Here is a 23736-nt window from a genome sequence, read left to right as displayed (position 1 = left end):
AGGCATAACTGGAAGAAAAGAAGGAAGTATACACGGCTGCTGATGAGGCCTCACCTGGAGTATTGGCTGTAATTCTGGAGGCTGCATCTCCGAAAGGATTTAAACAGTGGTGCGGGGTTTGCACCAATATGTAATGGGACTTACTGACCTAAATATGTAAACCAGGGACAGCAAGGGGAGGCTTCGAGTGGGGGACGACTTGGGAAGTATCTTTCTCATAGAGATGGTGGTGAAGGCTAAAACAGTAACTGACTTCATGAAGGCCTGGGATAAGCACAGAGGGAACCATAGTTGCAACAAATGTGAAGAGAGAGTGGAGGCACAACCTTGCGACGTGTGTTTAGTGTCCCATTCAAATGGCTCAATGAGTGTCGGGACTGCCAGAATGAATGGCAAAGTGAGGAATTTTGAAAAGTTAGAAGTCCTGGTGGAAAGCTGCAGTCTGCCCCTGCAGCTAAATCTGTCTGGTAAGGTGCAAGTACAATAGTACCTGGAAGTCTGAGCAGAAACACAGGAGCTCAGATAGCCGGGTCTGTCTGACAGCGCCTCGGGCTGACCAGGGCGGTGGGTTGGTGGTAGGGCACAGTTCAGAAAAGCTTAGGAGGCTAAATGATCAAGCAGCAGCCACTCTGGCATTAGAAGCTGTTTAGATTAGTTCAAAACTGTCCTAGGGACCCCATAGCCAGTCAGGTTTTCAGAACATGAGAAATTGCCATGCTAAGTCAGACCAAGGGTCCATCAAGCCCAGCATCCTGTTTCCAACAGAGGCCAGAACCTGGCAATTACCCATGATATTCATAATGAATATGCACGAGAAACTTTGCATAGCTTGGAGACTCAGTATATGCAAATTGATCTCATGCATATTCATTGTGAATGTCCTGAAAACTAGATTGGCTGTGCGGTCCCCAGGGCAGGATTGGGAAGCCCCGCTGTAGATAGACATGGGGAGGGATGATAGGTGTGAACTAAGTGGAGGATCTTGTATACTCATCTGCTCAAAAGGGGGGTGTACAAAAGAGGAAGTCAACCAAATTATCTTGGCTAAGGAGAAAGCCATCCATGGCTGGCAGCTAGGAAATATCCTGGCAATGTGGACCGGAATAAATGGGGAGACTGGCTGGGCCAATTAGTCTTTTTCTGCCCAGAATCTGACAGCAGCATGAGGGTGTATTTCTGCCCAGATTTCCTTTTGGAGCTTTGAATCCCATCGCTGGCACCAGTGGCTCATGTCAGCAGGTAGAACAGAGGTCATCTTTCCAAAAACTCTGCTGCTTTTAATTGGGGCTCTGCCTGCTGGCTTGCTGTGGCAGTGACACCTGCCTCCCCTGGATACCACCGTGAGCTACCAGATGTTTGAATGCTTGTTTCTCTCTCCCCTGCCACCTCTCCTGCTTGTGGGTGAGAGTTTCTAGCTACTCCTTTCTCCCCAGGACTTCAGTATCATCAGCTGAGGGTTGTAATTATTCCTACAGGAACTTACGGAACTGTGTTTAAAGCAAAAAACCGAGAGACACATGAAATTGTGGCGCTGAAGCGAGTGCGACTGGATGACGATGATGAGGTAAGGGGAAGTTTTTAAGAGGGTCTTGGATAAAAATGGCATAAACAAAACCTAGATGGGAGAGGAGGTTTCTGGATCCCGGGAAGAATCCGGCATGACAGAATGAGGAAGGGAAGGGAATGCCTGAGAGATTAACATGAGTGGGGTACATGAAGAGGCTGGAGGGATAAAGTTGATATATTTGCTGCTTGGAGGGGGGGGGGGGCCGGGGGGTGTTGTAGGCTAGCAGACCGAAAGGCATGGATCCTCTCAGCCAGGGTGTAAGCAGAGAGGGTATGTAGGAAACCAAAGAAGACCGCAGACTTTCAGGGAGCGAGGGGCTCTGAAACGGTGGTCTGGCTCTTGAGCACATTTGCGGGATGAGGGTGGCGGCAGTGCTGTGAGTGGGCAGTTGCAAGCTGGCCTGATTAGGGGAGAGGAGGTAGAAAGCAGCAAGGGATCTGGTTTTTGGCTTGGTCAATGATTTGGGACGTACGCTGGGAGCACTCCCTGTAGTTTGCTGCTTTTTTCCAATTGAGGTGTCCGATGTTTCCCTGTTTTCTGGTCGGCAGTCAAATGGGCTTTTGTGATCGGAGACCTGCAGTCTTCCGGCGCTGACGGTCAATCGTCCCTATGGGGAAGAGTAGTACTAGTTGTCATTTCTTTAATCTACTAGATGTATAAATAGACCTCAGAGTCCCTTTGCTGTAGAACTTACAATCTAGTCAAGACAAACTTACAGGACAAATAAGAGACTTTGATAATTTATCTTAATATTTTATTTTTTTTTTAATTAAAACCAACAAGGTTTGCAAGGTGTTACGGCCGGGTATGCCCTTGTCCAGCAGTTGGGTGGAGAGGTGGGACCCACGTTGTGGCCGGGTACAGCCGCCCCTGGGGAAAGGCAGGCAGGCCCATGTTACAGCCGGATGCGATCTGTGCCCGAGGGGAAGACTGGGCTGCAGTACAGCTGGGTTCAGCCTTCCCCGGGAAGAGCGGAGGCAATGGGACTGCATTCATCCTAGGGGTGGGGGAGAAAGATGGAGCCATGTTTAATCCCTGTGTTTTCCATCCTTCTTACCTCTTGCTCTGAATTCCTTCTCCCTCCACCATCTAACCTTCTTCCCCCTTCCTCTCCTCATCCTTCCTTCTGCAGGGGGTCCCCAGCTCGGCTTTGCGGGAGATCTGTCTGCTGAAAGAGCTGAAGCATAAAAACATTGTGAGGTAAGGGCCTTGGACTGCAGCAGTGGGCTCTGCGGGAAGCGCGGTCGGCTGGTAACGTGCAGGGAGAAGAGCTTACGCTGCCGTGTGTCGGTTTGAGGAGCACGACCAGGCGTGATGGCGGCTGGCCACCGCATCCCCCCAAAGACAAACCACTTAGTTTGACCCTCATCCTGTGCATCATCTGCTCATGGGCAGCACCAGGCCGTAGATATTAGCCAGTTACAGGGTTCTCAGCCAGTTTGCAGCACATGCTCACATTATCTGTCTACCTCTTTGAAGGAGCTAGTTAACCATACCAGTCTTTGACTCTGTGAGCCCCAGGCTTCAGCCCATGTGACGGATGGCTGAGGTAGCTGGCAGAGCACTACATCATCGGTGTCGCACTTTGACAGAGCACCCCCTGATCTCCTGCAGTTTTGCAGCTATGGAAAGGGCAATAAATAATAAATAAATAAAGCAATAAAAAGAGCAGTGCGCTCTCAGTTTCTGGCTTCCCTGGATCTGACGTAGGCGTGTCTCCATGTCCCCATTTGTCAGGATCATCAGCGCTTCCTGAGGTTCACAGTACTGGGTCAGTATTTCCAGTTCCAGGCTCTTCCTTTTGGGCTGACCACGGCTCCTCGCACGTTCACCAAGGTGATGGTGGTGGCGGCGGTGGCTCTTCATCGCAAGGGAGTGTTGGTGCACCCTTTATTTATTTAATAACTTTTAATATACCGACATTCATAATACACATCACACTGGTTTACAATTAACTCATAAAGGAGGAGTTACAATGAACGAGGAGAAAGGAAGTGGGAGCAGGCGGGAAGGGAGAAACAGAGAAAAGCGCAGAAGTAAAGTAGAACGGAGCAACCATAATTTATTTGAATTTTTTATATACCGATATTCCTATAAAGAATATAGATCACACCGGTTTACAAAAGAACTGAACTTTCGCTATGAGGCGATACATTAAACAATGAAAATAGCCATTGAACATTTAAAACCATTGAACATTTGAAACAAATGGAATCAAGGCACATTATATATAACAAAGGTAACTTTTATATACATTATTTCTTTAAATTACATCAACGGAGGGGGAGTACAGAGGATAATAGTGATAGTCATGAGCAACTAAAGAACAATATCATAATCATGGAACATAAGAGAATTGAGTGGTGGGGGAGGAGATCGAGGATCTCGAAGATTGGCTGACTCAGGAGAAATCGTTAGACTGCTGCCGTTCGGTATTAGTTATTAGTCTGCTAGTGTCTCTCAGCTGGGTGGTCAATCAGGTGAAGAGTCACTTGGAGCCGTCTCACACTCGACTACCTATGGGCTCGTTTCGACATGAGGCAGGGCAGAGTTTCTCATGGAGGAGAGAATGATCAAGTTACAAGTTCACCGCTTATTGGCGTTGAGGGTGCCCTGAGCCTGGGATTTTTTTTTTTTTTTTTTTTTGCAGGTTCTGAGGTCGATGGCCTTCACGCATATGCGTCCGCTTTAGAGGGCTCTGTTGGAGAGGTGGAATCCTCAGTCATAGGCTTTTCATTTACCGGTCTTGCTGGATGCATCAGCACAGAGCAGCCTCTTGTGGTGGCTACAGTCATCCAATCTGCAGTGTGGTGTCAGTCTCGAAGTTCCGGATTGGGTGGTTCTTACTACCGATGCCAGTCTCTCTGGGGGGCGGTCTGCGAACGCCAGTCAGCCCAGGGCACTTGGTCGGCAGTAGAAGCCTCGTGGCATTTCAATCGGTTGGAGACCAGGGCAGTGCGGCTGGCACTTCGGGTCTTCCTCAGTCTCGTTCAGGGTCATTCAGTCAGGGTTCTGTTGGACAATGCAAAGACGGTAGCTTACATCAATCGTCAGGGCAGCACCAAGAGTCAGGGGGTGGCCCTGGAAGTTCTCTGGGCAGAACAGTACTTGGTTCAGTTAGCTGTGTCTCATATCGTGGGAGTCGACAATGTCCAGGCCGATTTTCTCAGTCGCAAGAGCTTAGATCCAGGCGAGTGGGAATTGGCGGAGTCAGCAATGCAGCTCATTCGAAAGTGGTGGGGTGGCTGTCATGTCAATTTGATGGCGACTCAGCTCAGTGCAAATGTTCCTCTGTTTTTCAGCTACAGGAGAGAGTTCGGGGCCAAGGGGGTCTATGCTCTGGTTGTGCCCTGGCCTCGAGGGATCCTGCTCTGTTTTCCCTCCGTGGCCTCTAGTAGGCAAGGTATTGCGCCATATAGAGAAGCATCTGGGGAATGTGGTGTTGGTAGCCCCGGAGTGGCTGCGTCAACCGTGGTTTGCAGATCTTGCCAATCTAGCTGTGGACGGTCTGCTGCGCCTCAGTCATTTTCCGGGTCTTCTCCTTCAGGGACCCATATTTTCCAATTAGGAAGATCGCTTTTGTCTAGCGGCTTGGCTTTTGAGAGGCGTTGCTTGAGGCGGAGAGGATACCCAGAACCAGTGATCGCTACGCTGCTATTGCAGGCTAGGCGGAAGTCTACCTCCCTCTCATGTTCGGGTTTGGAAAAAACTTTTGTGTACAGACAGAGGGATAAAGGCGGTTTGGGCCTCAATAACCCACGTATTGTCTTTCCTGCAAGAGGGTTTAGCTAAAGGCCTTGCTTTTAATTCCCTTCGGGTACAGGTAGCAGCTCTAGCCTGCTTGCAAGGGAAGGTTGAGGGTTACACCTTTATCTTCCCATCCCTTCGGGGAGTTAAGAATTTGCGTCCGCCGGTGCAGAAGGTCTGTCCCCCTTGGAACCTTAATCTAGTTCTGCGATTGTGTGACGCTCCATTTGAGCGACTCTCAAGGTTGTTTTCTTAGTGGCCATCTGTTCCGCCAGGTAGACTTCTGAATTGCAGGCTTTTGTCGTGCAGGAACCCTTTTCTTCAAATATCAGATTCTGGAGTCACGTTACGTATGGTTCCTTCCTTTGTCCTGAAGGTGGACTCTGCCTTTCATGTTAATCAGGTTATCGAGCTCCCAGCTTTCCCAGAATTGGATGCTTCTGTGCCACATGCTTGAGAGCTTAGGCTATTTGATGTCCGCAGGGCCTTGCTACGCTATCTCAAGGTTACTAATGATTTCAGGAGGTTGGATCATCTTTTTGTTTTATGGAGCGGATCAAAGAAAGGTGCCCATGCCTCCAAAGCAACCATTGGGTCAGCGTATATTATCAAGGTTTCTGAGGGTTTGCTGGCCCACTCGACTCTGGCTCGGGCAGCTTCATGGGCGGAGGCTTAGTTGGTGTCTCCACAGGAGATTTGCTGGGCGCAACTTGGAAGTCACTGCATACTTTTGCGAGGCATTACTGATTGGACTTGGGAGATCCGAGCTCCTGTTCCTTTGGTGAAAGTGTCTTGCGAGCGGGACTCTCCAGGTCCTACCCTCTCTAGGAAGCTTTGGTACATCCCAGGAGTCTGGACTGATCCAGGTACATACAGGAAACAAAAATTTGGTTCTTACCCGCTAATTTTCGTTCCTGTAGTACCTCAGATCAGTCCAGAACCCGCCCAGGTTGGAGGGGGAGAGTCTGCCGCTCAGCTATAATCCGTTCGACATACTTCAGTTTTTAGTTTGTTCATAACTTACCGAGTGTTTGGGTTTTTGCAAATTTTTGGCACATAATGTTTTTGGCTTGGGTACATATTAATACTGATCTACTGCAGGTGGCACCAGGGCTTATCAAGCAGTGTCAGCAATGCTTTTCTCTGTCTCCATCTGTTGGCAGGGATGAATAAACCCAGGAGTCTGGACTGATCCGTTGGTACTACAGGAACAAAAATTAGCAGGTAAGAACCAATTTTCCTTTCCTGTAGTACCACAGATAGTCCAGAGTCCCACCCAGTTTGGGAAAGAGGAAAGCAGAGAGCCCACTCGATCGGTTCTTAGGTTTGTTCTGAAGAAATGCTCTGAGTAATGGCTGATTCCGGTCCCACCTAGGGTGGACAGGGCTTTTAAGTTTTGTATGGTTTCTTCATCCCCCTGCTCTTTTGGGGGACAAAGTTATTTATAGTTAGTATTTGCTAGGGAATTTGTTCATCTGGCTTGGGTACAGTTCAATACTGACGGACTGCAGGTGGCACCTCAGGATATAGGGCAGCTCAGTCAAAACCTCTGTCTCCATCTGCTGGAGGGGAGGCAAAACCCAGGAGTCTAAACCGATCCGTGGTACTAAGGGAACGGAAATTAGCAGGTAAGAACCAACTTTCCTGTAAGCCCCTCTCTCTCGCCCTGCTTTCTTCGGGTGAGAGGAACAGGCTCTTGCCTTCCTCACCGTGGTTTGCTGACCTTTCATGCTTCTTGGATCTCATCCCCGTCCTCCTCTGCACTTCAGAATCCTGCAGAACATAGAAGCCTAGAAATGACAGCAGAAAAGGACCAAATGGTCCATCCAGTCTTTCCAGCAAGCTTCTTAAGATAGTAACTGCAACTCTGTGCAGGTTACTCCCATGTTTCTCTTAAGGGTAGTAACTGCCACGCCATGCAGTTTCCCCCAGCAGTCAAGGGCTGTGGGTGGCTTAAAAGCCTAGACAGCAGAGAGATTGTGTGTGTACCAAGGAGAGAGGTGACTTTATAACACTTGTTTAAAGCATTTTTATTCTGTTTGTCCCTGCTATAAATGCATGCTTGGTGAGAGGTGACTGGAGGCATCCTGCTAGAAATGCCTCCTTTTGTTTCAGAGCTGACACTTCCTTCTGTTTCAAGGGCTGGTGACCCGGTAAAAGAAAGGAAATAGGAGACTTTATGGGTAGTGAGAAGTGATTTGGGTGCCTGTTGAGTTTGACCGAGTACTGACCCCATCAGTCCTAGGGCCAGAGAGAGGGGCAGCTTTGTTCTGGATGAAATGTCCACTTCTGGGCTGGGCCAGATAAATGGTACCCGTAAAATGCCTTGGGCACTAATCCCTTCCTCCCTTGTTCTCACAGGCTGCACGATGTCTTGCACAGTGACAAGAAGCTCACCCTGGTGTTTGAATACTGCGATCAGGTAAGGCACAGGGGTATGGAAGATGCCTCTTCAGGAGAGAAGGAAGCCTGCTGCCTTCAGGGTATGGGTGCAAGGGTTCGGAGCCTGTCACTGGCAATGCTGGATGGCTTGTGGGGATGGGCCCAGGGATACAGGGCCTGTCATTGACAGTGGGGGATGGGCACAGGGATACAGGGCCTGTCATTGGCAGTGCTGGATGGCTTGTGGGGATGGGCCCAGGGATACAGGGCCTGTCATTGGCAGCGCTGGATCACTGTGGGGGATGAATACAGGGATTCTGGGGCTGGATGGCTTTGGGAGAGGGGCACGTACCTCCTGCCTCTGATTGCAAGCTATCCTACTTGAAATTTTTATATAGTGCTGTAGCTGTGCTCGGGGCAAGATAATTCCGGGTTACAGTTCCCTGTCCAAAGTGTGAGCACATGGTATCGATGAGACTTGCCGAAGGATACAGAGGGGCCAAGGGACTAGAACCGGAGTTTCCTGCATCACAGCCCTGGAAGTCGGACCACCGCACTGCACACAAGAGCTGGAACACAGGGGCACACAGCCTTTTCCTGCTCATAGGTCAGGTGTTGCTGAAAGCCATTCCAGTTTAAATACTTCTGTCTGGCTTATGAAACTGAGAAACTGGTTTTGCTTCCACGGGACATGGCTATGTCTCTGTACAAATCATTTGTTCACTGGATGTTAATTGGCACCTCAGGAGAAGGGCGGAGGACACATGCACAGGGCTCCACCAGCTCCCCTTTCCTGTAAAGTGCGCTGCCTCCAGCAGGGAGGGGCCTGGCTCAGGTTTTGTTACTGAATGCTGTTTACATACCAGTCATGGAGACATAGATCCTCTTATGACAGAGGGGGATTGCTTCAGTGCATTGGGGAGGGGCTCTGTTTTCACTATTGGAAACTCAATTGAAGGTGGCTTACCATTAAATAATCCAAATGTGGCTAGGAAGCAACTGTGCTGAGCAATAGACTGATCTGTTAGATAAGGTTCTGCTGCTCACCGTGTGCCATCTCTCTTCCAGGATCTGAAGAAGTATTTTGATAGCTGTAATGGGGACCTGGATCCTGAGATTGTGAAGGTTGCCTTTGTTTGCTCACTTTTTTTTATTATTTAGTTGTTCATGTCATTTTTAGAAATCACCTCCCCAGTCCATTCAGATTGCCCAAAGCAGTGCAAATCAAAAATGTCACAATATCAACAAAAACAAAACAATAAATGTAAATAATAAAATCCTAACATAAATAACCAAATCATAACATCACACAATACAAATAATGGGAAGCACCAGCCCATCGTGACCACCAGATCACAAAATTGCCCTCTAGTCTCTCTCCTCTGATCCCAGCTAATTGGGGAAACAGCTAGCCTTCCACTTTCTAGACCAAATGCCAGAAACTCCCTCTCCTGCCTGATCTGTCATAATACCAGGACCCTAACCCTTGCACCCTTAATGACCTTAAAAGATGCAATCTCAAATACCTGTCCTTGGCTGGACGCAGGTGGCTTCATGTAAGTAATCAGGCCCATTTCCTCTCAAAACCTTGAAAACCAAAGGTAACGTTTTGAAACCAGTTTGACCCTCTACTGAAAGCCAGTGCAACAGTGCCAAAACCGGAGCCATATGACAGCAGAAAGAAATTCCCAGAACCCGTCTTGCTGCTAGATTTTTAATTGCTTGCAGCCTTTGTGTGAGTTGCACCGAGAGAGCTGCACGTAGGCCCTTATGGTAATCCAGTTGTGAAATGACCTTTGCCCATACCACTGTTTCAGTAGAAACCAGATTCAAAAGCAGATGCCATGGTCTTCCTTTGAAAAACCAGTGCATGCTTTTCCACATTCAACTGAGCATCCATAGTCTCCCCTAGATTCCTCCAGATTATTGTACCTTAGTGTCAAGCCCAGTGCATACTTGCTGTGTCTCTGCACTTTCATGACCTCTCTCTGAAGATAACGCTGCTTGGCCTTGTGAAGTGTGCCAGCCCGTCTGAGTCTCTCCGAGGTTATTCCCTGCACTCGCAGTGTGCGCCATGCCAGCTACCTCAGCATCTTCCCGAGTTCCCTGTACGTACCCGGATCAGTCCAGACCATGGGTTATGCCCCCCCTTCCAGCAGATGGAGACAGAGAAATACTTGTAGGGCGCCCTCTGTTAACCAGTTGCACCCCCTGCGTCCCTTCAGTATTCTTCTGTCTCCAGCAGATGAAGGAAGGCAGAACCTGCGGTCCCGCTTCTAGAAGAAATTTAGAGTTTGTGCTGGAAAGTTAAGGAAGGTTTTTTTTTTTTGTTTTTTTTCTCTCCTGCTTCCTCCCATATTAATTTTAGTCCTCTGAATGGATCAATTTTATGTGCTCATATCATACGTTGTCCCTGCTCTGGCAGCCTCTTTGAGGTTATCGCTCCCTGTGCCGGTGGTGTGTGTGTGTGTGTCCTCTCGCCCTCTAACAGACATCTCTTCTTACAGTCCTTCATGTACCAGCTGCTGAAGGGCTTGGCCTTCTGTCACAGCCGTAACGTCTTGCACCGAGACCTCAAGCCCCAGAACCTTCTCATTAACAGGGTAAGTGACTGGGAGGGGAAGGGGGGGACGATGAACCCTGTGACAGTGGCGAGGTGATGCTAATGCTCTGACCCCTGCTGCCTTCCACAGAACGGGGAGCTGAAGCTGGCGGACTTTGGTTTGGCTCGAGCGTTTGGAATCCCGGTGCGCTGTTACTCTGCCGAGGTGAGTTGAGGGTGCCCTCTGCTCCTGATCAGAGCTGTGGTTTGTCCGTGCTTTGCTTAAATCCTTCATGGCAGGCAATTGACCCAGCTTTCAGGCGCTATGCAGGCAGTCGCCATGTCTCTCTCCCCTCCCCCCAACTGCCCAAGACAACATCAAGTGCTTTGGGATTCCGGGGTGTATTGCGGGTCACATCTGGGATCTGTTTTATTAGTGCTCTGAAATGCACGGGGGACGGCGACCGTGCCACTTCCCTGGGCCGAGGATGCTGCCGACGGAGCACACTAACGTCCTTGGGATGTGCAAGCATCGAGCGCACCTTCTCTAGAGCCTCCTGCAGGCTGGTGTCTGAATAGCCGCAGCAGTGGCTCCTGGTCTGCGAGGTTCCTGGGTGATGAGGAAAGGGCCTCTGCTCTGGTCGCAGCCCCTTTACCTGAACTGCTGTGACCGCATCTCGCTATGGAGACGTGCGCCTACGCTTTATGGTGCGTTTGCAAGTAAGAGAGGCCAAACCTGGGTTAGAAGCAGTGTTCCCTCCCGCGCTTCTGACTGACGAATAAAGCTGCAAGCCGCTTTCCTTGCATCCAGTAGGGAAACGTCAGAGGTGCAGGAAGGGAAGGATTAGTGGTGTCTGCTCTCCAGTAGGGTGGCTGAATACATACTCCTATACTGGACACATGGGAGTCTGCTGTCTTTGCCTCCCCTTCAGGTTGTGACGCTCTGGTATCGCCCCCCTGATGTGCTCTTTGGTGCCAAATTGTACTCCACCTCCATCGACATGTGGTCAGCCGGCTGCATCTTTGCAGGTATGTGGGCCAGAATGGGAGGAGTGTCTAATCTGCATTCCCTGTTTTTTTTTGTGGTTTTATATTGCTGCAAATAGGGTTTTCCAGAGATGAATGAGGGCCATAGAAACCTTTTTGAAGTGGTAGTCATGTGTGCTAGTGGCAGGTGGAGAGGCTGCCCTGCTCTTCTGTGCGCTTTCTCGCTCTTTAGCAGTCTGCAGGTACAGAGGCCGTACTCCCGTGCATTGTCCCTTGCTCCTTAAGGGAAGCTGCGGGCACTGCCCTCCTGCCTCTGCTCCCTCATTCCCTAGGGGATGTCACGGGTGTAGGTGCCACTCTCCTACCTGTGCTCTCACTGCTTGGCACTGTTGCAGGCGCTGTCCTGCCGGTGCGCACTCACTCCTTGGGACTGGTGCAGGCGCTGTCCTGCCTGCATGCTCCCGCTCTTTGGGGGATGTCACGGGCACTGCTCCTCCTGCCTGCACTCCCTAGGTTTTGCAGGCGACGCATCGCCCTTTTGTGGCAAGTCAGATGTTGGCTATGGGAGGATTCTTCCATCTTACTTCTCCTTTCCATGCAGAGTTGGCTAATGCAGGGCGTCCTCTGTTTCCTGGGAATGATGTGGACGACCAACTCAAGAGGATCTTCAGATATCCTTTCAGCTCCCAGCGTACTGGGTGGCATACTTACTCTGGGGAGGGGAGGAGATGGGCTATGGTTTGATCACCGATTCTGGAAAGGCTTACATATGTGGAGGCCCAGGGAGAGAAGGCAGACAGGTCTGATCATGTGAGTAGGAATAGGATTAAATCCTTGCATCCTGTGCTTAGAGGTATGGTCTGCTCATAAGGCTTGTGCCTACCTTTTCCCCACAGGTCAGACTCTCAGGCCAATGCAATAAAGTGTGCTTAGCTGTATGCACGTTTTGTGCAAGTAAACGTTACTTCCAAAGTAGGAAGGAGTTTTCCCTGCACAAAATATGCATTAAAAAAATGTGTGGTTGGCTCTGCACCCTCGTATGGAAATTCCATGCAAATGAGGACATTAAGCCTTCCCTCCCAATGCAGAGGTGCGCTGGCTGAGTGCACATTTTCTTATTGCTAGAAACTTTATTCTTGGTCAGAGGTGAAGTAAAGTTTTCCAGTGTTGGATCTACTAGTAGGGTTCTCCTCCCCGTACTCGAGCGGACAAGCAGTAGTGGCTGAACAATTCATTTATTTAAGCCCAGCCAGATAAATTAGCATGGCAAAAGATGTGCTCCTATAGGCTCTCTCCCGTTCAGCTCCTGCCCCTGAATTAAAAAGGAAAATTGGTTCTTACCTGCTAATTTTCGTTCCTGAAGTACCACAAATCAGTCCAAACAAGTGGGTCTTGCATCCCTACCAGCAGATGGAGGCAGAGAACTAAATACTTTGAGGCACTGCTCTATTACTGAGAGGGCCACCTGCAGTCCCTCAGTATTGACCTGCACCCAAGCCAACTGAGTAACAACTCCTCAGCACCCCCTAAATGAGGGCAAAGGTTGGAACCCCCCCAAACAGAAAAACCACAAATCCACCCAAGGGGCTAACCACAACCTGGCAAACTTCTTTAGGTTCCATATATATACACGTATTGACAGTTCTTCCCAGTAAGCATGCCAGAACACGGACTTGCCATAACAGTCTTGAGAACTCTGGACTGATCCGTGGTACTTCAGGAATGAAAATTAGTAGATAAACAATTTTCCTTTCCTGTTTGTACCCCCAGATCATTCCAAACAAGTGGGATGTACCAAAGCACTCCTACCCTGGGCGGGCCTGTGAAAGACCCCCTTTCGTCAAAGGTCGGCTCTCCTGGAGCCTGAACATCTAAATGGTAATGGCAAGATAAATTGTAAAGAAAAGACCAAGTCACCGCTCTACAAATCTCCTATGGCGACACCGACCCTCGGCCCATGCTGTACTAGACTGCACAAGCAGCCCCTCTGGAATTCTGCTCCTCTTACGAAGGTAGGCCAAAACAGCTTCCTTCAGCCAACGCAGTATTTATGCCCTTGGAGGCCTTGCATCCATTTTGTGGCACCTCCAAACAATACAAACAAATGATCCAACCGCCTAAAACTGTTTGACCTCTGCCTCCAATGCCTCAGCAGACTAATTCGACCGTGGATAGGAATGAGGGTACCGTGCGCAGACACCCACCCCCCCCCCCCCCAATCCGAAATGTTCAGAAATGGTTCCCTTCGGGACAAAGCCTGCAGCTCTGAGATCCTTCTGAACGAACAAATCGCCACCAAAAATACCACCTTCAGCGTGAGGTCCTTTAACGATGCCTTCCTCAATGGCTCAAAACTGAGGCCTGCAAAGCACCCACAAGATAGTTTGAACTCCACGCCAGACCCAATCTATGCACCGGCAGCTGCAGATGTTCAACACCCTCCTCCCCCTCCCCCCCCCCCCCCCCTTCAAAACCCTCAACATCCGGATGTGTTACCAACAACCTTTTCCCTGGAGTATACCTTAGAGGCGCCCCCCCCCCCCCCCCCCCCCCCCCAAGGCTGTCGCCTGAACCTGGAAAGAATTGTAAACTAAACCCTTGAAAATCATGGGCTCAGAAGTATTCCTTTTGTTGCAAGCGCTTGCTGTCAAAAATGATGCGCCCACTCCGAGAAAATAGGACCATGTCTTAATAGCTCTTACAAATGAGACTCTCAGGGACCTGTCAGTTGCGCGCTGAACCAGATCTGCGAACCACGGACAGTGCAGCCCATCTGGCACCCCCAGTACCACCTGGTCCGGATGCCTCTTGATGCGCCTAAACACTCGACCTATTAACAGTCACAGAGGGAGCACATACAGCAGAATCTGTGTTGGCCATGGAGGAACCAGAGTGTCTATGCCAGTGATGGCTAACCTATGACACGCGTGTCAAAGGTGACACGCCGAGCCGTTTTGTTTTTAGTATCCCTCCACCACCACCACCCCCCCCCCCCCCCAAATGCCCCTGGGCGCAGGGAGGCGCATGCGGCGCAGCGACAGGCAGATCGGCAGGGCCGTGGTGAGGCTCACGTCGCCACAGCCCAAAGAAAAAGATCATGTTTGAACGTGCTGATGCTCCTCCTCTTTCCTGCCTGTGCGGCCCAGGAAGTAAACGTTGCCGGAGCCGCGTGGGCTGGAAGGAGGTGAAGCATCGGCGCGTGCAGAAGAGGAGCATCACTTGCGCTTAAGGGCTGCCGCGAATCCCAAGTCGCAGCGGCCCGAGAAGAGGAAGAAGCCCGGTAGCAGGGCCGCTGCAGAGCCCATCCTGCGGCGACCCGCGAAGAGGAGGCCCAGAGGTGAGAGAGAGGCTGTGAGGGTCTGTAGAGGGTGTGTGTGTGTGTGCGTGCGTGCGTGCGCGCGTATATGAGATGAGTTGAGAGATTGTGTGTGAGGACCTGAATGTTTGCAGAGACTGCATGTGCTTGCGCAAGACAGCATGTGGGATTGAGAGAGAGCCTGGGTGAGTGAGTCAGACAGCATGTGCCAGTGAGAGACTGTGTATGAATGATTGTATGAGAGAGAGCCTGTGTGTGTGAGAGAGAAATGCATGTGAGAATGAGAACCTGACTGTGTGGTTGAGGGAAGAAGATGGAGAGAAAAGAAACAGGAAAAAAAGACAAAAAATGAATTGGCAAAAAAAAAAATAAGAAAGGGAAGGTGGAAAAAAAAAAGCCTGTGACCAACCAATTAGAAAACTAAGATCAGACAGCAAAGGTAAAAAAAAAAAAAATTATTTTTAGTGATTGACACATGTAATCTTTGGGAATGTGCAAGAATAGCAAATCCCCAATAGTCATGTGGCAGCAGTGACAGTGGCAGCAGAGGAATAAGAGAGATTCAGAGGTTGCTGGCAAAAGAGAGGGGGTCTCTGCCTTTAGTGTGTGCATGTGTATGAATGGGACTCTGCCTGGGGGTGTATGTGTGTGAATGCATGGGTGCCTGCCTGGGGGTATGTATGTGTGAGAATAGGTGCCTGTGTGTGTGTGAGAATGAATTGGTGCCTGCCTGGAGGATGGAGCGGGAGTGGTGTGAAAATGAATGGGAGCCTGCCTGGGTGTGTGTGCATGTGAGGGAGCCAGGGAGTGTGAGAGCATGAGTGTGTATGAGAAAATCCAGGGGAGTAAGAGTTTGTGTGTGTGGTATGGGGGGGGGGTGGAGGGGGAGAGAGTGTTTTAATTGAAGATTTAGCCGATTAAATTCAGCAACAAAAAAGTCACTAAGCAGGTAAGGTAAAGAATTATTTGTTTTTGCTTTATTAATAAATACAGTACATATATTAAAATTATAACTTTTTGTTACTAATTAGAGCTACAAATATCACAATTATGGATTTTTCTAGAAGTGACACACCACCCCAGTTATGCTCTGTTTTTTTTATGAATTTTGACACACTGAGCTCAAAAGGTTGGCCATCACTGGTCTATGCCCTCGGCTGTGACCTATTGTCTGTGGCTGAAGAAATTTGCTGCCTTAGCGTTACTCTTAGACGCCATCAGATCCAGATGGGGACTGCCCCAACAAGACTGGATAAGGCTGAAGGCCTCCTTAAACAGTTCCCATTCTCCCGGGCCCAACTGTTGCCTGCTGAGTTAGTCCACTTGCACATTGTTCATTCCTGCAACATGTGAAGCGGCTATCCCCTGCAAATGTCACTCTGCTCAGGCAAAAAGGTCCTGGGCTCCTTGGGCAACCACGTGACTCTTCATTACCCCTTGCCAATTGATTTAAGCCATGATTGTTGCATTGTTCGAAAACACTCTGACCATTTGACCTTGGACTTGTAGAAGGAATTCCACCAATGTCCTGCACACTGCTCTTGTTTCCAAGCGATTGATAGACCAGGATATTTCCACTGGTGACCACAGTCATTGTGCCATCTGTTCTTAACAGATCGCCCCCCCCATCCCTTGAGGTTGGCATCCATGATCCTGAACACCCAGTGAGAGCTACCATTCCCTAACGAGTGTTGAACAACGCTCCCAAAAACTCCAGAGATTGGGAAGGAACCAGGTGACTTTTGGTCGTATTGATCACCCAGCCGAGTTTTTGTAACAAGTGAATCACCCGATGAACCGCCTCCTGACAAAGCTTCTCTGACTTCGCCCAGATCAGCCAATTGTCCAGATACGGGTGTACCAGGAAACCTTCCTTGTGAAGATGCGCTGCTACCACCACCATAATCTTGGTGAACGTGCGAGGCACAGTGGCAAGTCCGAACGGTAGCGCCTGGAACTGATAATGCTGACCCATCACGGCGAATCTTAGGAATCGCTGGTGCTCTGCCCAGATTCTGATATGAAGATACGCTTCTGTGAGATCCAGGGAGGCGAGAAACTCTCCCTGTCTCACTGATGCGATCACGGACCTTAGGGTCTCCATACGAAAATGAGGTATTCGTAGACATTTGTTGATGCTTTTTAGGTTGAGAATCGGTCGAAAGGTTCCTTCTTTCTTTGGTACCATGAAATAAATGGAATACCGGCCTCTGCGAAGATCGTGCGATGGGACTTGTACAATCGCGCCAAGGTCGCGAAGGCGGCTTATAGTGTCCCGTACCACTCTTCGTTTTTCCAAAAACCCGCAAGGTGATACCAGGAAACACTGGCAGGGCTGCCGTGCAAAATCTAACGTGTAACCTCGACTTATCACCTCTAGGACTCACTGGTCCGAGGTTATCCTGGTCCACTCCTCGTAAAACTGAGACAGTCTGCCTCAGACTACCGGTACTGAGGAGTGGACCGGCTGCACATCATTGCGAGGGCTTACCACTCTGGGTATTCTGACCTGCCCCTGGTCGGTCAAAACAGCACCCGTGAAAGGACTGCGAGTAGGTCTGCCGTCGGTTGGCACTATGACGAAAAGAGGAGACCGACCCATGCAAATTCTGAGGCCTCCGCCCTTCCCGAAAACGGACTCGTGACGGAATAGCTCCTCTAGACCTAGGCCTGTCCTCTGGCAGGCGACAAATCTTCTCGCCAAGAGACTCAATCAGGTCCTCCAGTTCTTTTCCAAACAATAACTTGCCCTTAAATGGCAATGAACCCAACCGGGCTTTGGACGACACATCTGCCGCCCAATGGCGAAGCCATAGCAACCGTCGTGCTGACACCGCCGAAACCATGGACCTAGCCGACGTGCGAAGTAAGTCATAAAAGGCATCCGCACTATAGGCAATCACTACTTCCAAACGCCTTGCCTGAAGCACTTCCTCTTGTGAAAGATTCATTAGCCAGCAACTGCTGAACCCACCGAAGTCCTGCTCGCAAAGAGAAATTACTGCAGATAGCCACACGAATCCCTAGTGCGGAGACTTCGAATATCTTTTTAAGCTGTATCTCCAGCTTTTGATCTTGCAAATCCTTGAGCCGTTCCCCCGGTAACCGGGATAGTGGTCGTCTTGGTGACCGCCACCACCGAATCTATCTTCGGGACCCTCAACAGCTCCAACGCGTCCTCAGGCAGAGGATAGAGCTTATCCATGGCTTTAGCCACTTTGAGTCCCAAATCTGGCGTATCCCCATTCCTTGAAAGGCAGATCTGATGCTGAAAAATGCAATGGAAAAGTGGATGGCGGACCTCTCAGGCCCAAGACCACCGGATCTGTTGCCCCCAGTCTGGACTCTACCTGTGGCAACTGGATGCCCACCTCTAAGAATTACCGGGATGAGTGGCGCACTGAAAAAGACATACGACTTAGGGGTCGTCCCCATCCGTCCCATGGGTACTGCTCAGGCCATCTGTTAACCGCTCACCATCTCCCTCAACCCCCCTCGGGGGCTGGGACGGCAGGTCCTGGTCTCCCTGTGGGCCCTCTGGGTCATCAGTGTCCGTAGAGGTATCGGGATCCCTCTGCAGAGCCCGCAGTCTGAAAGGCCAGGGCCCCCTAGCGGGGCCCGACGCCGGAACAGACCTAGCCTGCTTCCCCAACCCTGCCGAGGGGTCGGGATCCTGTGACTCACCAGATCGTTTCCTGGTGAATCGACGTGCCTTAAATGCCTTGTGCATTAAAAGCACCAACTCTGAGAGGAATCTGATGACCAATCTGCGGGATCCCCCTCTGGGATCTCCGTATCTTTATTACAGGGTGGCTGTGCAGGTTTGTCCCCTCAGGGACCCTGCTTTTTGGTGATAAACGCGACGGCGAGTCCTCCTCCTGATCTGACGGGGATGCATTCTCCGCTGGACCCGATGACAACAAAATGGTGGACATTCCCGCCGACGCCGATCGCAAGATGGGGCCCGTTCCCGCACTCCGCGACCCTTGCTTGTTCCCCGGAGCTGCTGATCGTAGTGGTGTTCGACCCCCGTGCTCCATCCGGGAGCGAAGATGCCCCTTTGCCCCCCCCCCCCCCCCCCCCCGAGACACAGCTGGAGCACAGGCTGGCTCGAGAGTCGCTGCGCGACAAGCCATCCGCCGCAGCATGCCCAACTCTAAACAACAGCGATTGAGGAAATAAGCGAGAGAAAAATTGCTCCGAAGTCAACGGGACCCCCGGCGCACCTCCCCCGCACGCAGCTGGATCGATAAACTTCAGTCAAGCAAAGAAAAAAACTTTAACTTTTTTTTTTTTTTTTTACAATACCAGTATTGAGTGCCGATGGCTCCAGAATCACCTGGGGGGGGGGGGAGTGAGCCGGGCTCCCCGGTTTCACCCCCAGTGCAGAACACCAACACTGGTAATTGAGGGGACCTCACACTTCAGCGGCCTCAGAAACCAGGGGGGATGGTCCCCCTGGGAGGCAGACTACTGGATCTGCAGGAAATCCACTTTGGTCCAAAACCTAACCGAACTCTTTTTTTTTTTTTTTTTCCCCACTAACTAGGCCTCAGCACAGACTGTAGGTTTTGCACCCTCTCCGCCTGCTAGGAGACAGAAGAATACTGCCAGACTGTAGGTGGCACCAGCCTAGATATAGGCGGAGTTTGGTTTGTAAACTTCTGTCTCCATCTGCTAGAGGGGGGGGCAAAACCCAGGAGTCTGGACTGATCCGGGTACGTACAGGGAACAACAATTTTCCTTTCTCTAAAGGGAAGATTACAGAGCTGAGACTTGGACCACATATCAGCTGACAAATTCCGCAATCACCGCAGATGTCGCACTGAGACTGCTGCGACCATATTCCTGGCCAAAGTCCAGCTCAGGTCATAAAGCGCGTCAGCCTCCTATGCAATCCCAGCCTCCACCTGAGCGGCCTGGCTATTAAGACCAGCGTCTGCTGAAGACGGCGCCGGAGACTTCTGGGCCCAGCGTAAACAGGCCCCCTGCCTCAGACTTCCTCAGATCGCCGCTCGCGAGCTCAGCGCAGAGACTTTAAACGTCCGTCCTCTCACAATGAATGTCTAGCTTACGGTCCCTCGCGTTCTTTAACACTGCCAATCCCACAATCAGAATGGTTGTCTTGTTAGTGACCACAGAGACCGAAGCATGCACCTTCAGCAATACCAGGTTACGGCTCTAGCCACCTCGGGGCTCGCCTCCGGGAAGTCCCATTCCTGGTTCTAAAGCTTCTTGATCCTTTTTAGGGAGAGGAAAGGATTTCAGTGGGCCCCCAAATCCAGCCAACACCGTATCCACCCCTTCATCGTCTGTTTCCTCCTGGACCACCTTAATACCCAGTTCCTGCCAAACATGGGGAAATAAGGGACCTCAACTCCTCCTTACGGAACAGGTGAACCACCTGCAGGTCATCTCCCTCCGTTATCGGCATCTCTTCTGGATCAACCGTGTCCTTACCCCCGGCCTGATCGATATCTGCTGGGTCATCCTAATCCAACCCCAAGATCATCTGCGCCACGAGGCCCCTCAGGATGGTCCAGGCCCAGCCGGTGAAGGAGGTCCCCGGAACCCCTCTGCCTCTATGCAGCAGGACAAGATGGCTGACAGAAATGCCCTTTTATAGCCAGTTCTTTTCCTGGTTAAAAAGGACTTATGCATAAGCAAGACAAGCTCTGAGGGAAAACGCCATGTCATCCTCCCCCCCCCCCCCCCCAGACAAGATTGTCGGAGACAATGGAGGAGGGGAGTCCCTGGGCTCTCGGAAGTCCATCACTTTTCCGAGCTGTAGTCCTTCTGCCTGACGGGCTGTTTAGGCTCCTAGTATTAATCCTGATAGGGCCTTGGGAGCGTGTGGCTCTCCTACCAGTCTCGGGCCCCTTCCTCTCTAGAAACGAATCGCGGCAAAGCATCGCAGCATTCAGCTGTCCCCCGAGCCAGGCTGCTGGCCCGACGAGCTCTCCCATGCTGAGAAACCGCTGTCGGCACCATCTCCTCTCCACATGGCTGGGCCTGCTGCAGAGGAACAAAAGCCACGTGAACGTGGCACACAGGAGAGGAGGGGAACGTGGCCTAATGCAGCCTCTGGCTCCCCAAGTAACTCGAAGTCACGAACAGAGGAGCTACACTGCTCCCTTCCCCAGCCCGGGCCTGCTCCGATGATCAAACCAGAAATAGCCCGAGTGGTGGTGGCTGAAAAAGTAACACTCCTTAAAAAAAAAAAACCTCAGCAAAGGAAGAAATTCAAGCAAAAAAAAGGAATACTTCCCTGCTGCTGGCAACACCTCTGGGAGGGAACCAGGACCCTGGATCTGCTGCAACTGCCCCTGCTCACCTGGCTCATCCGGAGGGATGGCCCACGAAGGAACCTAACACCTCAGCAAGCATCTTCTAACTTCTCCTTCTGTCCTTTCTCTCTTTCTTTTTTTTCTTAACTGCAGGTCTGCACCTCTACCATCTGCTTGAGTCAGAGAGATACTGAAGGACTGCAGGCTGCACTCTCGGTTATGTAGCAGTGCCTCAAATCTTTTGGTTCAATGCCTCTATCTGCTGGTAGGGATGCAAAGCCCACTTGTCTGGACTGATCTGGGGTACGAACAGGAATATGTGTTCAGCCTGCATTGAATGCACATTTTAATTCCAATGCATTAGCTTACAGTAATGGGAGTGTAAAAAAAAAAAAAAAAAACCCCCAAAAAAACTGCACTGGTTCTTAACGTGTGGGTTATTGCATCGGCCTTTCAGTGTGGCAGACATGACCCAAGGAGTGTTATTGAGGGGACTGTGCTCATACTTATGCTGCATTTCAGACTAGTTGGATGGTGCGGTCTGACCACAAGGATATTTGCAGGGTTTGAATAATAGCAAGTGCAATTTTTTTGGCAGGTGAGGAGGGCACGTCTTTGGAAGGGGGCTGGTGAAGGCAGGGGTACATGGCTAGTGTATTTCATCTCTGGCAAGTAAGTTGTGGAAGGCCCCCCCCCCCCCCCCCCCCCCCAACCCCGGGTTGTTAAGGGAACAATTTTCCAAATGCCGGCAGGCCTGCAAACTCATGCTTTTTCAAAGTTGAAAATAAGACCTGCAAAGTTTGCAGCTGCAGATGTTGCATGCCGCTGTTTGTGCAGATGAGGTTCACAGGGAACGGTAAGCCTGCAGATTCGAATCATCTCTCGACTACACCCTCAAGCTTTTACCCAGGGGTGTGCCCGTCTCTATCCTGTGTGTCAGATTCGGGCTGGGTGACCTAAGCCCGGTCCTATGAGTTCGCTCTTACTCATCCTTCTAACCTTCTTCTTTTGCCAGGCCGTGATGTTTCTATTACTAAATTGTGCAGTGGAAGTCACGCCACGATATGAAGTTGGAAGGTGCACAGAAAGGAGTTTTTACTGCTTTTCTGTGCACTTCCCTGGCGCCAGCAGAAATTAACGCCTACCTTTGGGTAGGCGTTAATTGCTGAAAGTAAAATGTGCGGCTTGGCTGCACATTTTACTTACTGAATCGCGCAGGAATACCTAATAGGGCCATCAACATGCATTTGCATGTTGCGGGCGCTGTTAGGTTCGGGGGGTTGGACGCGCGTTTTGGACACACTATTACCCCTTACTGAATAATGGGTAAAGCTAGCGCCTCAAAACGCGCGTCCAAATGCCGGCTAACAGTGCGCTCTGTCGGAGCACACTGTACTGTATCGGCCTGTCTGTGAATCTCTCCATCAAACCCTCTGTTTAAGTTTGAGCTAGGAAGTCCTCAAAAAAGGCTAGAAATGCAGTTAAAATGTCTGTTTCTGCTGCTTGGCTAGTGGGGAGCACAGCTTCTGGGTGACTGAGGGGGCTGGTGCCTTGAAAACAAACAGGCCCTGCTTCTAGTCTCAGCTGGGCCTCATCTCCTCCTAGGGCATCCTGGGAAATAAATATTTTCCCCTTAACCTCTTCACATTGCTTGGGACCCCCACAGAAGAGCAGTGGCCGGCTATGACCAAGCTTCCGGATTATAAAGTAAGGAAGAAAAGGCTTCTCGACACATTATCTGGACTGGGAGCTAGAGGACTAAGCAGATGCTGCTGAGGGCTCTGGGAGTTGAGGAGAGTCTCTGCTGAAGAGGCCAGGCAGTACTTATTCCAGTCCCCTCCATGGTAGGAGCTGAAAATCCCACTTTTGAGTGGGTAATGGGCTGACAAGCCAGGCGCAAGCTGTTTCTTGTCCTGGAGCTGTCGCTGACGGCAGATGCATATCCGGTAGCCATCAGAAAATCTCCTCTTCCCCCCCCCCCCCGCCCCCCTCCATTCCGTGCCTGCAACGCCCATCTATTCCATTCTTCCCTCCCTTGTGGCCAGTCCCCCCCATCTCCCCTGCTGCTAACCATGTTCTCCATTAGTCCCCCGAAACCACTGAGTCCATCTTTCCTGCAGCTACTTTTTATGTTCCCTGAAGTCATTCACCACCTCCTTTCCTTCAGCTGCTTGCAACCACTATTTCCTACCCCTCCCCTCAGGAGCCCATTCCTGTCACGGGCTCTGCTGCCTCTTGCAAATCGTACATCAGCACTTCTCACCGAGGAGTGCGGGTTCCAGGGGGGTGGGACGGGAGGACGTTAGGGCATGGGAAGCTGGGTGGGTGTTCTTAAGAGAGTGGGAAATAAGGGAGAGCGACTCTGAGCAAGTTGCCCGCCCCTACCAACTGGTAAGCCTTGAATATTTTTTTAAGAAAGAGAGGGTAAAGGTCGGGGAGTACAGGAACACGTTACTGCCTCTCCAGAATATTATTGGCTGTTTTTTTTCTTCTTCCTCCCACTCCCGTCTGCACTGGAGACCTTAACCTTGAGCATTTTCTCTCTGTGTAGCCTGCTCCAGCAGCTGCTTGGGGTAACTTTTATTGGGGTATTAAGGTAAAGCTAAGAAAAAGTGCTAGCTCAGCATTACTCAGGCTGTCAGAAGAGGGATCGGCTGCCTCGGAGTCAGTCTGCCTGCTGTCCATCCTCCCGGTTTAGTCAGGCAGGGGCTGGTCTTGTTTGGATAACCTCCTCTCTCTCTCTCTCTCTCATATATTCCGCTTTCTCTCCCTGTCTCGTGCAGCCTTATCCCATGTATCCCGCCACCACCTCTCTGGTGAACGTCGTTCCGAAACTCAATGCAACAGGGCGGGACCTGCTGCAGGTAAACGCGGCCAGGGGAGGGAAACGGACAGGGTTTTGGGGGGA

General features: G+C 50.7%; 1 protein-coding gene across 2 annotated transcripts in view; it reads left to right on the top strand.

The window, feature by feature from the left end:
- Positions 1 to 23736, top strand: part of CDK5 (cyclin dependent kinase 5) — a 29623-nt gene that overhangs the window by 3480 nt on the left and 2407 nt on the right. For both annotated transcript variants that reach the window (XM_029587956.1, XM_029587955.1), the window contains exons 3-12: positions 1476 to 1564; positions 2700 to 2767; positions 7676 to 7736; positions 8765 to 8821; positions 10204 to 10299; positions 10390 to 10464; positions 11171 to 11267; positions 11827 to 11896; positions 22475 to 22535; positions 23612 to 23692. In XM_029587956.1, coding sequence (XP_029443816.1) covers positions 1476 to 1564; positions 2700 to 2767; positions 7676 to 7736; positions 8765 to 8821; positions 10204 to 10299; positions 10390 to 10464; positions 11171 to 11267; positions 11827 to 11896; positions 22475 to 22535; positions 23612 to 23692 — 755 coding nt within the window. The remainder of the gene's footprint in view (positions 1 to 1475; positions 1565 to 2699; positions 2768 to 7675; positions 7737 to 8764; positions 8822 to 10203; positions 10300 to 10389; positions 10465 to 11170; positions 11268 to 11826; positions 11897 to 22474; positions 22536 to 23611; positions 23693 to 23736) is intronic.

The sequence above is a fragment of the Rhinatrema bivittatum genome, chromosome 2 (assembly GCF_901001135.1).
Source record: "Rhinatrema bivittatum chromosome 2, aRhiBiv1.1, whole genome shotgun sequence".
In the NCBI taxonomy this organism is placed as follows: Eukaryota; Metazoa; Chordata; class Amphibia; order Gymnophiona; family Rhinatrematidae; genus Rhinatrema; species Rhinatrema bivittatum.
The sequence above is the reverse complement of the archived record's forward strand: the minus strand, read 5'-3'. Positions and strand labels throughout refer to the sequence as shown.